General features: G+C 42.0%; 1 protein-coding gene, 1 long non-coding RNA gene and 2 pseudogenes across 2 annotated transcripts; 1 reads left to right on the top strand and 3 right to left on the bottom strand.

Moving 5' to 3' along the window:
• Nucleotides 1–249: 249 nt before the first annotated feature.
• LOC113134122 (uncharacterized) lies at nt 250–2,648 on the bottom strand. Its single transcript, XM_026313362.1, has 10 exons — nt 2,568–2,648; nt 2,388–2,450; nt 2,210–2,272; nt 2,051–2,119; nt 1,802–1,885; nt 1,626–1,712; nt 1,104–1,187; nt 942–1,010; nt 757–846; nt 250–596 (listed from the first exon to the last, which is right to left on the bottom strand). Coding segments are annotated over exons 1-10 (678 nt in total). The 5' UTR covers nt 2,635–2,648; the 3' UTR covers nt 250–594.
• A 107-nt stretch (nt 2,649–2,755) lies between these two features.
• On the bottom strand, nt 2,756–3,228 carry LOC113135024 (uncharacterized). The gene is made up of 3 exons (XR_003296110.1): nt 3,141–3,228; nt 2,953–3,042; nt 2,756–2,850 (listed from the first exon to the last, which is right to left on the bottom strand). It is a non-coding gene; the product is annotated as an uncharacterized LOC113135024 (long non-coding RNA).
• A 3,276-nt stretch (nt 3,229–6,504) lies between these two features.
• LOC113134852 (UDP-glucuronosyltransferase 1-1-like) lies at nt 6,505–10,896 on the top strand (annotated as a pseudogene).
• LOC113134851 (NADH dehydrogenase [ubiquinone] 1 beta subcomplex subunit 3-like) lies at nt 9,068–9,573 on the bottom strand (annotated as a pseudogene).
• Nucleotides 10,897–15,508: the final 4,612 nt, after the last annotated feature.

The following is a 15,508-nucleotide window of genomic DNA, read 5'->3' on the forward strand; positions in this document are numbered from 1 at the left end:
GAGTTGCCTTGTCATCTTATTCCTGATTGTGTTCTGTGTTTTGTCGACTATCCCTGTGCGATTTGTGTTTCTGTTTTTCCAATAAACTATCCACCAGCTTTCTGTACTCCTCCTTCTGTCCTGCACCCAAACACTGCACAGCTGTCAGAAAATTTCTGCAGGTGGTAAGATCCAGAGTTGTACTGGAAATCAAAGGTGTACAGGGTGAACAAGAAAGAGAGAGCACCGTTCACTGTGGAGCTCCCGTGTTACTCAGCACCACACTAGACAGAGCACTGCCCATTCGGACAACCTGTGGTCTGTCTGTCAGGTAGTTAGCAACACAGGAGACAATGTGGGAGTCAACCCCCATCACCAGTAGCCCTGGCTGGATGGTATTAAATGCACTTGAAAAATCCAAAAAAATGATCCTCACAGTACAACCCCAAGCATCCAGGTGTGAGTGAGCTTTGTGAAGCGGGTAGATGATGGCATCTCCCACACCCAGACTTGGCTGGTAGGTAAACTGCAGCAGGTCAGGAGAAGATTTCACCTGCAGAGCTCGTTGACATATTTCTGCATTTTTATCCTCTTAGATGTAAGATCATCTCTGAGCTCTGGGACAGATCAGAAAGTTAGACAACAGCACATTTTTGTCTGTAGAAAAATAAAACACAACAAAACCTTCTCTGTCTGCTGTCATATTCTGCTGATAGTTGCATCTTGCTGTAACCCATCTGACTGTAGTGGTATTGTGAAGAAGGAGTAGATACTCACATGTTACCTGAGAGATATCTAACACCTTGAGGTCTGACAACTGCGTCTGCAGATGCTCCACCTGACTCTGCAATGTCAGGATTTGCATCACTGATGCACAACAGACAGGAAACAAAAATGAATTTTACTCCCAAAGATCCTGTAATAAAGGTGCAAAGAATTTCTCACATTTATTTCAGACTCACTCAGTTTTGTGTTCTTGTCTCCCTTGTCGTCTATTTCAGTAATAAGACCATCCGCTCTCGTTTGCAGCTCTGGGAAAAAAGTAAATTAGATTTTATCACCTCTGACTGGATTATCAAATTATTTAACCCTGAACTGTTAAATGACAGAAAAAACATACTGACCTTTTAGACGGTTACTTGTGGTTCCATTGGCTGCATTTTTCTGAAGGTCCCAGATTTCATTTTGTAGCTCAATGACTGTTAAAACTAAAACACACAAACATGCAATGAGTTTGTTTATAATAATGATTTTCCTGACAGGTTGCCACTACGACAATTTGAGCCCATCTCACACATCCTACTCTGTCACTGATCAGTTTAACCTGCATATGGTCCATATTTCAGAAACTGCCAAAAGGTTTAGGATTCCTTTCCTCTGCCCTTTGACCCTGGTTTACAGCAGGTAGAAGACTCCAGGTTAGATTTAGGACTGTGAAAGTATTGGAGCAAATCTGTGCTAGAGCTTTCATTCAATTGGCTCTCTGAATTTGTGTTTAATTAGCATTAGCAACAACTAATAACGCTGTTAGAGAGCAGGATCACATAACAACCATTTTCTATACGAGAAGGACGATTTATGATTAAGCTACAGGACATTAAACCCAAGGTCCAGATTGTCACAGTGGACCAACTCCATAAGCTCACTTATTTGGGGGTTGGCAATCAGTCTCTCAATGTCTGAGGTCTTGGAGTTTAATTCCATTTGTTTCTCTTCCAGTTTCCTGTGTAGATCTATGAGGTGACAAGCAGATACAGAGAAACTGAGTTGAGACAATGGCCTTAAAGACCACAGATAATTACAGTGATTTAATGTTGCTCACCTGAGATCCTGTCTGGGTCTTTTGTTGTAGAGATCAGATCCCTCAGAGTCGTCAGCTCACCGTGAAGGTTTATCACACTTAGAACTGACCCACAAAAAGAGCAAATATCACTGTTTCCACGTTCACAGCTTTAAATCAACAATAGGATGCTAGGTTAGTTACTGAGTTGCAGAGACACTACGCAACACAAGAACACAAGAAACCACTCATTTATAACAGAGAGATTTCAGCTTTCATGTGAGGGCTCACTGAGTGCAGTGTTAGAGTCTCCTGTTCTGTTGAGCTCTCCAACCATCTGATCAAATTCAGTCTTTACTTCTGATAGAAACAAACACATGAAATAAAGAAGTTAAGCTAAAACAAAATCATCAGAGAATTTACTTGAATCAGATTTATTGTGCAACTTACGCTCATATGTTTTCTCAAATCCAGAACATTCTTCACTCTTTAATTGTAGTTTCCTCTGCAACTCTGTCATTTGCAAAGAGAAAGTCAGGTTATCAAAGCTCTTGTCTGAAAATATCCTATGAAACCTTTCCTATTAAAAAAAACCTTAGAATACTAGATGGGGATCAAAAGAACTCACCCTTTATTTCAGCCTGAGCTTTTGCATATCCTCTTTCTTTGGCCTGAAGCATTGCCTGAAGAGCTGTAAATGTATTAAGTAAGTAACTTTAATACATTTAAAGTTATACTAAGTAATGTATTACAGTTATACTAAGTGTTTTCTGCATTAACTTAAGAAAATGGCTAGAGAAGGACTCACTGGTGGCTTGACTTGTTGAAGTTGTCTGGTATTGCTCATCATTCTGCAGCTCTCTCAGCTCTTCCATTACACTGATGATTTTCTTGACTGGTTAAAGTGAAGAAAAAAAAAAGACTCCAATGTTTAGATTTGAACTTTTGGAGATGAAATGTTTTCCAAAGTGAATCTGCCTCTTTTTCATACTTGTACTTAGTCGTTTGTGCCTGGGCATACTCTGTTCCCTCTAGTTGTTTCTGCAAATTTTCCTGCCTTTTCTTCTCTATGTCAAAACTACCTCTTAGCTCTACGATGAAAAACAAAACAAGTATAATAATTTGATACACATCAGACAAGCATAAGTGTGACTTTCAATTTAAAAATTTGAGTAAAATGTTAGGCCAGTCACCTGTGAGTTGAGAGTCAACTAATTTTTTGGCATTTGACATTAACTGTCTAAAATGCTCAACCTCAGACTGTAAAACCAAAATTTCTTTGGCTGGAGAAACAAGAAATAGTATATCAAATTAATGCTGCAGAAAAGTGCACACAAGTTTAAAAAACACACTAGTTTTTTTTTTTTATTTGCACACTTACCAAGTTCCATGTTGTTCTCATCACGATTTAGCTGTAAAATCTTCTTTTTAAGAAGCTCAGTCTTTATCTTCCACTGCCTCTGATGATCTGATAAAAAAGAAACAAGAATGAATGAATGAATGTTTGTGTATCTTTTCAAAACTGTAGGTCAAATAAATCAGGATCAACAACATATCTCAACACGACAATGGGCTCTTTGCACATAATATACTGCCGCGCCGGAAATGCGGAATTAAGAAATTAAAATGTTTACTCTCCTGTGACCTCCTATGATCTGATCCACCTTACCTTAGTATAACTGAAGCACTTCTGAATAGGGCCTATTGTGCATTGTAGAAATATAATTGTTGCTCTCAGTGAGCACAGTTTGCTCTAACCTTGACTATTTGATAAGGGCCCAGATGTCTTTCTGTGAGAAATCCCCTCCCTTTTTCTTGTTTCCATGAAAACTGATGTGTTAGGCTGCAAGCAGCCAGTGACCCTCATGCTGTACCAAGGTGCTGTGTGACTGTTACTCCTTGCAAGTAAAACCTCTATATAATCTTACCGAAGTTCGTCCTCTGAGTCTATTTGTTAAAAGAATTTACCTAACAACTTGGGGGCTCATCCGGGATCGCAATATCTCCTCTTCCTTCCAGGTTTGGACCTAAAAACCGTGCACGGGGGAGTCTTAAGACTCCTGACTGAAAGCCCTCCGCCCCGGTCCCATAAGGGAACGGTTTGGAGCATTGAGAGGCTAGGATCTGCTGTGAGGGGAGAGGAGTGACGCGATTGAACTTTGAAAAGAGAGACCAGAGACGGACTCCTGTAAGGTAAGAGAATTTTAATTTGGTTAAACTGAGTAGAGTCTCAGTGGGTCTAATTCGAACAAAACCGTCACCTGAGTAGAGTCTCAGGGAATTAGAGCCCAAACAAAACCGGTGCAGTGTCCCTGGGAGTTTCTGGCTCTCTGGAAGCCCCGGGTGGTCCTGGGTCCTTCGGGTCACGCAAGCTGAGTAGAGTCTCACTGAATTGCGGTCTCATATCAGGCTGAGGGGTTGGTGATTACAAAACGGATCACTGACTAAAAATATCATTGACTTGACTTGAGTGCTGAAATTCAAACAAAACCGAAACTTGTGTGGCCTACGGGACACTGGGTCAAACATGTTCGGGTAAAACCGAGCAGGGCTTTCGGGAAATCAGAAACTTGGGATGAACCCGTGGTCTGTGGGAGACCCAAAGTAAACTAACCCCGTGGTCTGTGGGGGACCCAAAGTAAACTAACCCCGTGGTCTGTGGGGGACCCGGAACAAAAAGGAGCCCCGGTGCGCGTCGATAGTGCTTTTGAGCATAACAAGAGAGAACATTGGTACCATGGAAAGAATATAAAAGCATAGAAATAATTAATGTGACATGAAGTGAGTTAAACAGCTGCTCCATCTCCTCCAATCAGATCAGTAACTAAACAATAACAGTAATTAAAATAATTTAAAAAACAAAAAGGGGGGATAAGGAGCCTGTTAAAATAATACGTGTAGGCCTACAATAATTATAATAACAATAAATAAATAAATGAGTAGCAGTGAGTAAAAACAAATAGTAACTGAATATAAAAAAATAATAATAATAATAATAATGTCAATATGTAATGATAATAATATGTCAACGAGCTCAATGAGAAGAATCAGACAAATGCCAGGTTAAGTAAGTAATAAGGGAAAATGACGTCTGCATTTATTGACCTAAATATCTACGTACATAATATAATATCTATGTTCCTCAGTTCTGGCACTCACCAATCTGCATAACCAACTCAGGAAAATTGAAGAAGAACGTCAGAACAAGAACACAGCATCTTCTTTAACAATTACTGGTAAGTATCTGATTTTGATCTGGTCACTGAATAAACTTTAGTTCTTTGATAACCTCGAGTAGAAACTGACTTTTTCTAGAGCTGAGGGAACAGTTGAAGGCAAGAACTGGCCTTGACTAATGCTACCATGTTTTAAACCAGCCCTCAAGGCTCTGCTTCAGGCCAGGGAAAGGGAACATGTCACTGCTGAGGCTGAGGTCCGTGGTGAGTTGATTTTATAAGATGATGAAATAAGGAAAATTGTTCTCAAGGGTGAGAGACTCCACCAGTGTAAAGCTGCAGGCCCTGATGGGATCAGCACCAGGGTCCTGAAGACATGTGACAGGCAGCTGTCTGTTATCCTTTGCCAGTTATTTAACGACAGCCTGGACCAGGGGAAAGTTCCTGTATTGCTGAAGTCATCTTGCCTGGTCCCCGTCCCAAAGAAGTCATCTCCCTCTGACCTCAATGTCTACTGCCCTATAGCCCTTACATCTCGAGTGCTGACGCTGCTGGAGAGGCTGATTCTGCGTCTGCAGGTGAAATCTTCTCCTGACCTGCTGCAGTTTACCTACCAGCCAAGTCTGGGTGTGGGAGATGCCATCATCTACCAGCTTCACAAAGCTCACTCACACCTGGATGCTTGGGGTTGTACTGTGAGGATCATTTTTTTGGATTTTTCAAGTGCATTTAATACCATCCAGCCAGGGCTACTGGTGATGGGGGTTGACTCCCACATTGTCTCCTGTGTTGCTAACTACCTGACAGACAGACCACAGGTTGTCCGAATGGGCAGTGCTCTGTCTAGTGTGGTGCTGAGTAACACGGGAGCTCCACAGTGAACGGTGCTCTCTCTTTCTTGTTCACCCTGTACACCTTTGATTTCCAGTACAACTCTGGATCTTACCACCTGCAGAAATTTTCTGACAGCTGTGCAGTGTTTGGGTGCAGGACAGAAGGAGGAGTACAGAAAGCTGGTGGATAGTTTATTGGAAAAACAGAAACACAAATCGCACAGGGATAGTCGACAAAACACAGAACACAATCAGGAATAAGATGACAAGGCAACTGTCACAGGAATGCAAGTGTGGCACTGAGGCAACTGGCTTTCTGGACAACAAAGAGACAAAGCAAGAAGACAGGCAAGACGAAGAAAACAAGACAAGACGAGCCAACAAGCCAACGGGAAGCTCAGGCTTAAATTGAAAACACTAGGTGAAAACAATCAGACACCGATTAACAAAAGTAAAAATAACTCAATTAAGAGACACACCAAGAACAGGAAATACTTCAAAATAAAGGACTGGAAACAAACAGGGATTGTGTTAATGCCTGATTACTGCCAACAGTGAAGAACGATAAGATCAGTGCGGTGCATATAAACACTGCCTTTTCTTCTGCTCAACCTTTGCCCACTCCCTCACATGCAGTGTGAAAAATGTTAAAATATTAAATTACAGAGTAACTCAACCATGGACAATAACTTATCAGCTCCAACTGCTACACTGTGAGGACTTTGAACACACAACTCTGTTAATTCTCGGAGGCATTTCATCAACCAGGAGTCAGAGAGAGGAGCTGGAAGGAAAGAGACGACTTATAGAGACATTCACAGCACAGGGTAGAGGTGGTAACTTAGTCCAGTTTTACAATGTGGAAAGCAGCGGTGTTTGTGTTCCTGCTGCTAAACATGGAAAAGCAGGTAAATGCTGCTGTAGATAAGAAGAGCTCCAGGACAGAGGAGCACATGAAGACAGAAGAGGCTGAGGCCAATGACACCAATCCTAAAAGTGGCACCGTTTCTCCAGCCTTCTTGGGTAACTTGCTGGTGGTGCCCATGGATGGGAGTCACTGGATCGGCATAAAGGCTATGGCCCAAGAAATGGGTCGCCGTGGACACGGAGTTACAGTGGTGATGCCAGAGATTACGATGCGAATGGGCCCAGGAAAACACTACAACACTGTGACCTATCCTCTTCCTTATGACAAGGATTATGTTGACTCTTTGTTGGCCTCACATAAAGACGTAATGAAAAAATCTGCAAAGAATTTCCTGGAGAAGATAAGTTCACATTTCTCACAAATAAAGAAATCCACGGGTTTAATCCACACCACTGCAGAGAGCCTCCTGTTCAATGACAGTCTCATCTCCCATCTGGCACAGCAGGTCAGGGCCAAACACAACACTGAGATCAACTGTACAATGCAACAGAGTTCAATACAAAAGCACTGCAATCTATAAAACTGTGAGGCGTTTGAATTTATTATCTATTTAATCTTATATTCTGCAAAATGATGAAGAGAATCTGTTTGGATTTCTGTTAGTTCAAAGAAACCACGGGACATGCTTAGGGGTCTCTGGAGTCAGGTCCATGTTTAAAGGTCTCTTAGGTGGTATTACACATTTTTAGTCAGTGTGTTTATGCAAAAACACTGACATGCCTCTTCTGTATGAGCCATGCACGTGTGAATGAAGAGAAGGAAAAGTGAATGTTTTTAATTTCAGCTGTGACACTGCTGAATGTTAACCCCTCTATTCTACTTTACTGTCTTTCATTCTGCAGAGATTTGATGCAGTCTTGACAGACCCAGTGGTGCCCACAGGCTCATTAATAGCACGGCAACTAGGTGAGCTCTGTAACACGTGGATTATCTGTGTTTGTGTGTCTGTAAATCTGCTCACCTCTCTTTGCTAAATTGCTTTCAGGTATCCCCACTATTAATTTGCTGAGGGGAATTCCATGTACCCTGGATACGCAGTCTTCAGGCTGCCCATCCCCGCCCTCATACGTGCCTCGCTTTTTCACTGGATACACAGATAAAATGAGCTTTAAGGAGAGAGCTGTCAACACTTTGGTGAGCTATTGTAGCCAGATATGCTTGGACGGGCATGTGTATGGATGAAGGAGGGCTTTTTTCTATTCAGTGAAATGAAGTGGTCTCCACTTGCTTTCTATTTCTTTCTCATTTCTTTAGATATAAGACACACAATTCTCTAGAAATAGTCAGTGCTGGCACTAAAACACATGTTTAAATGAACTTTGTTGACATTTAACTCACATGAACACATAACCTAAAATCTTCAGTAGAGCATTTGTCTATTGTCCTGTGATACCTCTGACCCACAGGTGGCTTTACTGGAGCCGCTGCTTTGCCGACTGCTGTTCTGGCACTTTGACCACATAGCCTATCAGTTCCTGAGAGAGGAGGTGGGCATAGCTCAAGTGTCCCAAACAATGTGAAGATAATGAAATGGGTGCCTCAGAACGACCTACTAGGTCTGTGAATGCCCTGTGTTGTAATATCCAACAATACCAGTATTTGCCAGTACAACTAATTTTGCATGTTTGTGTCTTAGCACACCCTGGAGCTCGGGCTTTCATCACTCACGCTGGGTCACATGGTCTCTTTGAGGGACTGTGTAATGCTGTTCCCATGGTGATGGTGCCACTTCCTGGGGACCAGCCCGATAACGTACAGAAGCTGGCAAGCAGGGGAGCAGGAGTCATCTTGGATATTTATTCCATCTCTACAGAAAGCCTCCTTTGGGCACTGAATGAAGTCATCAATGACACCAGGTGAGGGATCATGTGGTCTCTCACATTGTTGTTGTTTGTTTTGGGATGTGCATTTTAATACTGTCTTAAGTCTTACGATTTTGATCTGGTCCACCTGTGTGTGTCCAGATACAGAGAGTGTGTTCAGAAGCTGTCAGTCCTCCATCGAGACCGGCCAGTTGACCCACTCGACCTTTCAGTGTACTGGACAGAATTTGTGATGCGCCACAAAGGGGCAAAACATCTTAAATCTGTTGCCCACGACCTCAACTGGCTCCAGTACTTCAACCTCGACGTCATAGCGCTGCTGGCTACTGCAGTGCTGGTTTTTATAGTAGTCACAGTGGAGTGTTTCAAAATATGCCTCCAAAAACTGGGCAGGAAGAGGAAGCAGGACTAACTAACTACTACATGTGCACATTCATCTCAGCAACAACACTATTATGGGAGTTTAACACTCATTATCCCTAAAATACAGATGCAGAGTAAAGTTATGGTTGAAACGTGTGTCAGGGTGAAGAAGGAAAAGCGAAGCCATGTGGTGATCAAACACACCTTTAATAAACAGAAAATACAGATTATTATTAGACTGTTGGGTGAGGTTTGGGCTTGGCAATGATGAACATTAGTGGCCGCCCTTCTTTGGGGGGAAAAAGGTGTATTCAATAGCCAGAGCAACAGTAAAAGCAGCAAATCCCCACTTGAATCCTTTTAACAGCACTTCTGACAGAGTCACAGGACGAGCAAAGCCACCAGCGTATCTCCATGCCTCATTCCTGGAGACAGAGAGAGAGAGACAGAGAGAGGAGAGGGATCAGTGTGAGGAATCATACTGGATACCAAAATCTCTTATGAAGATCAGTCTCCTTGTAAATCTCTGGCAAAGACGTCTTGCTGTGGCCGTGGTCACCCCCCATGCTAAAAAACACAGATCCATATAGTGGTTTCTTTAATGTTAATGTTTAATGTGCCTTCATGTAGACAGCTCATTGTCTGCATCTTTTCTTTCCAGTATTTTATTTTAATTTGTTCTCTGAGAAATGAGATGAGATAAACTTTATTAGTCCCCAAAGGCAAACTTAGTTTTGTAAAAGTAATAAGTGCTAAGTAATGAAAGTCACTCACAGTCCAGTTCTTGTTGGTTTGTCATCTACCATTGACTAAGGTGTTGTAGAGCCAGATGACAGTGGGGTTGAAGATCTCCTGTATCATTCAGTGACAGCACAGTCCTCCACCATTCCCTACTATTCCAGGATGGCCTCCAGCTTTTTCTGTTTGCATCTCTCAACCACAGCCTCCAGTGAATCCAGCCTCACTCCAGTCACTTAACCAGCTTTTTTCTACCAGTTTGTCCGGCCGCCTTACATCCTTCTGCTTTATAAATTATGTCCTATGTGAAAGTGGACATGAGGGCAGAGAGAGCCTTGTGATTGTGGAGTTTCTCTATAGATAGTTTCTCTAAACATATAAGTCGGTTTCATGCTCCCAAAGAACAGGAATCTTGTAATAGGTGTTATGCAGAAAGGTTTCTGTGAAAAAGTGATTATGTTCTGTGGGAGGGCACACAGCCTTCTAAAAGTGATGGTGGTACAGTTTTTTGTTTGTTTTCTTTTTGCATATGACTTTATCACGATCAGTAAAGGTAGAAAAAAATTCTGTTTTAGCTGTTATAATCACTTTTGGGCAATGAAAATACTATTTATAATATTTTACTGGTCATACTGGGTTTTTACAGATTCCTATACTGGTGCAAAAGTAGTAGATGGTAGATAATCTTTAAAATATTAAACACGGGATGGAAGTAAATGTGAGACAGAAACCCAGTTTCCTGCATCAACATATCTGTGAGAAACACTTCTTAGTAAGGAGAATATTGTATTTTACTATTTCAAATATAACAGGCCATATTGAGAATGCACAGCCAATGCATATGCACAGAGACAAGCTTTACATAATTGAATGCACTTTCAATATGGTTAAATGTTTGGCTTGTGAAACTGGCTGTGTAATAGCACACAGCGTACTTACATCGTATGTGTTTTATTAACTGAGTAAAACAGTACAACAGAAACAATTTGAGATCTGCAACAGTCAAATGCTGCATATAGTCACCTCAGCACAGCCTGTTTGGGATCTACATCCAGGAGCTGCACCTGAAGAATGTGCACTGAACCAGTGGTTTTAAAGCTTTTTTGAAGCTTTTTTTTTCATTTAAAAACTTTTGCAGCACACCACCAACCAAAAAGTGTCAGTATATTTCTTCAGTTTATTTATACTCAGTGTGAAACCTGGGCTTGTTTAGATGGACACAAAGCTGATATCCTGGCAGGAATTGAATAAAGACATACATGAAGCTCTTATTCATCACCTCTGTCTCTCTCTGTTTTTAGTTTTTTAGCAATTGTGCTTGAAAAACTCACCTCACATTGATACAGTTGTGGAAAATGGGCGAATCCAATGGTCACTCTGACTGAGCTCCAGAGATCCTGTGTGGAGATGGGACAAAGCTCCTGAAGGACAACCATCACTGTAGCTCTCCAGCAATCAGGGCTTTATGTCTGAGTGACTAGGCAGAAGTACGATGGCCAACGAGGGCAAACGCCCCGCAGCAGCCAAAACACGTGCAAAAGAGAAACGCTGCAACGGAAGTGCGCCAGGCCTGTAGGGGGGACCCCGAACTGAGGGATGCTGCTATGAACAAAGTTTGGCTAACTTTTAACAGTGCTGCTATTAGCTTAGCTTCCCTGCTGCTGAGCAGGCTGAGGAACTTCATCTTTTTTTTGCTCCAGTCCTGCAAACAGCAGACTAAGTACACTTCTGAGTCTTTCCACATTCAGAATATTCAGATAATACCAATAGTATCAGGAATGGAAAGGACTAGGACCACTGGTCCCTGACACAGACACGCTCTATAAAAAAGGGCAGAGACAACTTATTTTCCCTAAGGCAGCTCAGGTTCTCAGGATTAACTAACTCACTCAAGTAGTTATGAAGTCAAGAAATAATGATGCTAAGCTGAAGGCTTCCATAAAGGATGCAACAACTTCAAGGTAACAGGTCATTATGAGATTCATAACCTTAGCATTTTTAAACAGGAATACTTTTGCTTCTAGGAATAAATGCTGCTTGGTTCATGGTTCTCAAGCAAACTTTACAACTTTAGAAACAGAACAAGCTGATGTGCCTTACCATCTGACTGCTCTATTCCCTCTGGATTGTGTGAAGGGCACCATTTCCAAGGGATGTGCACAAAAAAGGGGCTGAGAGATAATGGGTAAGGGATCTGAACACTGCCTGAAAGAGAAAGAAAATACATGGGATTTTATGCGTGTGTACGCACGCAGACAGCGACAAGCAAATAAATACAATCAAAATGTTTAATGCTTAATCAAATCTTTCCTGGTAATTAAACTGTTAAATAAATCGGCCAAGCAGGAAATGTTTATTTTTATTATTTATTTATTTTTAATGTGAGGAAACCGGAGCACCCGGAGTAAACTCATGAGAAACTTGTTCCATATTTGGCGCTCCTGAATCAGGAGGGCACTGGCCAACATTCATTTTTTAGTTGATATCTGAGAATAAAGTCAAACTGTTGAGAATTAAGTTGAAATACCATTTTGTTTTTGTCTGAATAGTATTTGAACTTTTTCTTAATATCTTGATTTGAGAAGAGGAAGAGACACATTAAAGTAATGTCTCTGTAGTGTTGATCTGCTCTGTTTGCTCAGATTCCTGCCTTCCTGTCACGAGATGCGGGTGGTGTGGTGTGAAGGAGGAGAGGTAAGGACCCAAATGCAGGACAACAAAGGGTTTTATTTCACCTGGGAACTTGCAGGGCTCAAGACAACACAAAAACCAGAGAACCGGATGAAACGGTAAGAACTATGAAAGACCGGGTGAGGCGGTCATCACAAAAACACACTTCTACTTGTGAACAACACCAACTAAATGCAACTATAACTATAATGCTTCTGCGGGGAACAAAGGAAGACGGGAGGTATAAATAGAGAGGAACACAACAGGTGATTGAACTCAGGTGAACATAACGGGGACAGGTGAAACTCATGAACACAAATTACACATGAAGCTGCCAGAGACCAGAACGGGGGGAAAACAGGAAGTCAATACAAAATAAACGTCCTCTGACAGGAAGTTCCAAGGGGACTCATGACACTTCCTGACTGAACATCTGGTGGAGCAGATGTACATTTATTGCTCTGTAGCACATCTCTGGGCTTAGCTAGTACTGAGCATAGTATCATATTTGTACATAATGTACTTGAAATCGAAAGATGCTTTGTTACGAGTGCTTTCTTTAAGCTCAGTGACACTTGGCTTGGTCGTAATCAACTTGAAACATGACAGAGGATGATTGTTTTTATTAGTAACATCCTCAGCTTTAGGCTCAACGTTGATTTATCAACAGGACAGGCTCAACATTTATTATATTTGTATGTATATGGTGTCTCATCAAGTCTGTCTTTCAGCTCATTGTCATATTCTTGTAGAATGGTCTGATGTGACTGTAACTTCCATTCAGTCTGATCTGTGTACTGGTCCTTTCCAGAGATGGGTGGAAATGTTGGAATTTCTCTAGCCTTCTGGGTCAGAATATTGGGTAGAGGTTTATACCTGGACCTTAACCGGTCCCTGGTTGATGATGCTGTCCGAGGAGAGCCTTGCTTAATCTCAGTGGCACCTTTGTCGAGAGGGGTCTGAGGAGGCTTTGGCTGGGGCCTGTCTCATACAGTCCACTTGGAAGCTTTGCCGACACAGCCAGGAACAATCAGACCACACCCGCACATTCAGATCCTCAGACAGACTGATAAAAACTTTGTCGTAGTGATTATACATAATGTGGGTGACGGTTGTGACGTGTCCTTTTAAAACCTGCTCATGGGCTGTGGTTCTTCTATGAGGAAGCCACACCCGCAGTAATCCATCTCTACCTATTGTCCACAGGACTTTCAACTACTTCTCCATCAGAGCTACCAAATGTGATTTGTGTGTCACCATCAACAGCTATGTCAAACTGTGCACAACAAATACACTTATCTTTGTCGCCTGTCCCTGAAGCTCGGTGACTTGGACCAGATGGTGGGATGTGCGGAGAAGAACGGCACAGCACATCTTCGTCACCTTTGCAAAGGAACGAATGACATCATTACTATACCTTATTGAAAATCATATGAAACATTTTATTAGCATGATTAAGTCAGACTTGATCTAATGCTAAACATGAAAAAATGTTTTGTCTGAATACATCCATTTAAATAATGTTAACGTACCTGGTCCATGAAAACCAGAGTTTGGTCCTTCAAATATGGTAGGTGACGTTCCTGCTGTCACCGCCACATCGCCAAACTGCACCTAGATGAAAGTAAAATGTTTTATTTATTAATCCATCTTATTTAACCTGCTTCAGAATATTTTAAATGAACATATTTCAACATGTATAAAAAATGTCACACACCTCGTCCTCCAGGAACACATCCAGTATCACAACACTGTTAGGTGACGTTCCTGGTGTCACCCCCACAAGTCCAGCCTCCATCCTCTAAGCAGCAAAGATTTGTGAATTAAACATCTAACAATTCAATATTTAACATGGTAGAACATTCCCAAGTTTTTTAAACCACACAAACCTGGTCCTCATCCATTGTGGATGTGGAGCTGGCAGGTGAACCAGGTCTCACCTCCACAACCACCGGTGCTGCCTCCACCTTGGTTAAAGAAAAATTATATATTATTTACTTGAAACGTTAAAAAGCAAATTGTCTTATTATCTCAAAAAACACTACCTGCCACTTGGGCCGGCAGTCTCTTTGAGGCAGCAGGCTTGCAACGTCTCACCTGAGGCGTCAAAAAAAAAGTATGATACATTAACAAATTGCGGATGATTTCATTTGAGCTCTGGTAACATGACAACAAGCTAGATTTAACAAAATTAGAAATGAAATTTACCTTCTTTCCAGCAGGAAAGGAGGACGTGCAATCGACAGAACCAAGGTGAGATGGAGAGATCTTCTCCATCTCAACCAGCATAGCAGGGCTGAACAGGACAGGCGAGAGCGGGATGGAGAACACAGTTTCCACCTTATAACAAAGAATAACATATTAATTCAAAACACTAGTAACACACTTCATCATAGTATCACTTATAAATAGTATGCCTTTAACTAACCTCCTGCGGAACCAGCTGTCCTTTGGGTCCCACGGGTGAGGGCTTGGAGACCCTAGGCTGGCTCTTCTTTAACAGAAACATAACACAATGAACCACATACTTCTTCTGGAGTTTACAGAGATAACATATCAATCTTATTTTGGCAACAGAAAATGCCAGCCTCTCACCTTGCTGCCCTGTCCTACAACGGTCCACTCAGAAGGGGGTGGGCGTGGCACGGGGAGCGGTCCGGTCACCACCACCTTTGGCGAACCCTTCTAGTGGAGCGGGTTGGGCCAGGAGCAACCGGCGCCATCGGAGCAGGGGTCTCCAGCGCTCCAGGCTGCAGTACTCGACCAGGAGCTGAACAAGGATATCCATCACATGACAGTCACTGAGATGGACCTGAAGCACATGATAAAACACAAACACAAAGCTTTATAGGCATAAAGGATCCTTTAAAAACCTGCTGATAGATTGTCAAAGCATAACATGACATTGTACTTACGCCATCCCTGCTCCACAGCTCCAGGCAGTTCCTAGGGAAATGCTCAGCCGTAGAGTAGTAGTGGACTCCTTAATGACAAAAGTATAATGAAAACATTAATAGTCTAAATCTATTATCAGATTTAGTCTTTGGTACAGTAAAGTAAAATCTAAAGAGAAGAGATGCTTAACTACAGTTTTTTAAAATTTACATACCCATGCGCGCTGAGACCCTGTGATATGCCTGACTAAGGAGGGTCTGAACCTCCACCTCACCAGCAAGACGAGGCGGAAAGTCCAGGACGCACACCTAGCAAAAACATAT

Source organism: Mastacembelus armatus, chromosome 17, assembly GCF_900324485.2.
Source record: "Mastacembelus armatus chromosome 17, fMasArm1.2, whole genome shotgun sequence".
In the NCBI taxonomy this organism is placed as follows: domain Eukaryota; kingdom Metazoa; phylum Chordata; class Actinopteri; order Synbranchiformes; family Mastacembelidae; genus Mastacembelus; species Mastacembelus armatus.

Excerpts from the sequence above, each read along its gene's own strand:
- LOC113134122 (XM_026313362.1), bottom strand. The coding sequence starts at position 2,634 with ATGGAAGAGCTGAGAGAGCTGCAGAATGATGAGCAATACCAGACAACT. Across the intron at positions 2,120-2,209 it reads ATTTGAGAAAACATATGAGC|AAGTAAAGACTGAATTTGAT; the intron begins GTAAGTTGCACA and ends TGTTTCTATCAG. Across the intron at positions 847-941 it reads AGACAAGAACACAAAACTGA|TGATGCAAATCCTGACATTG; the intron begins GTGAGTCTGAAA and ends GTTGTGCATCAG.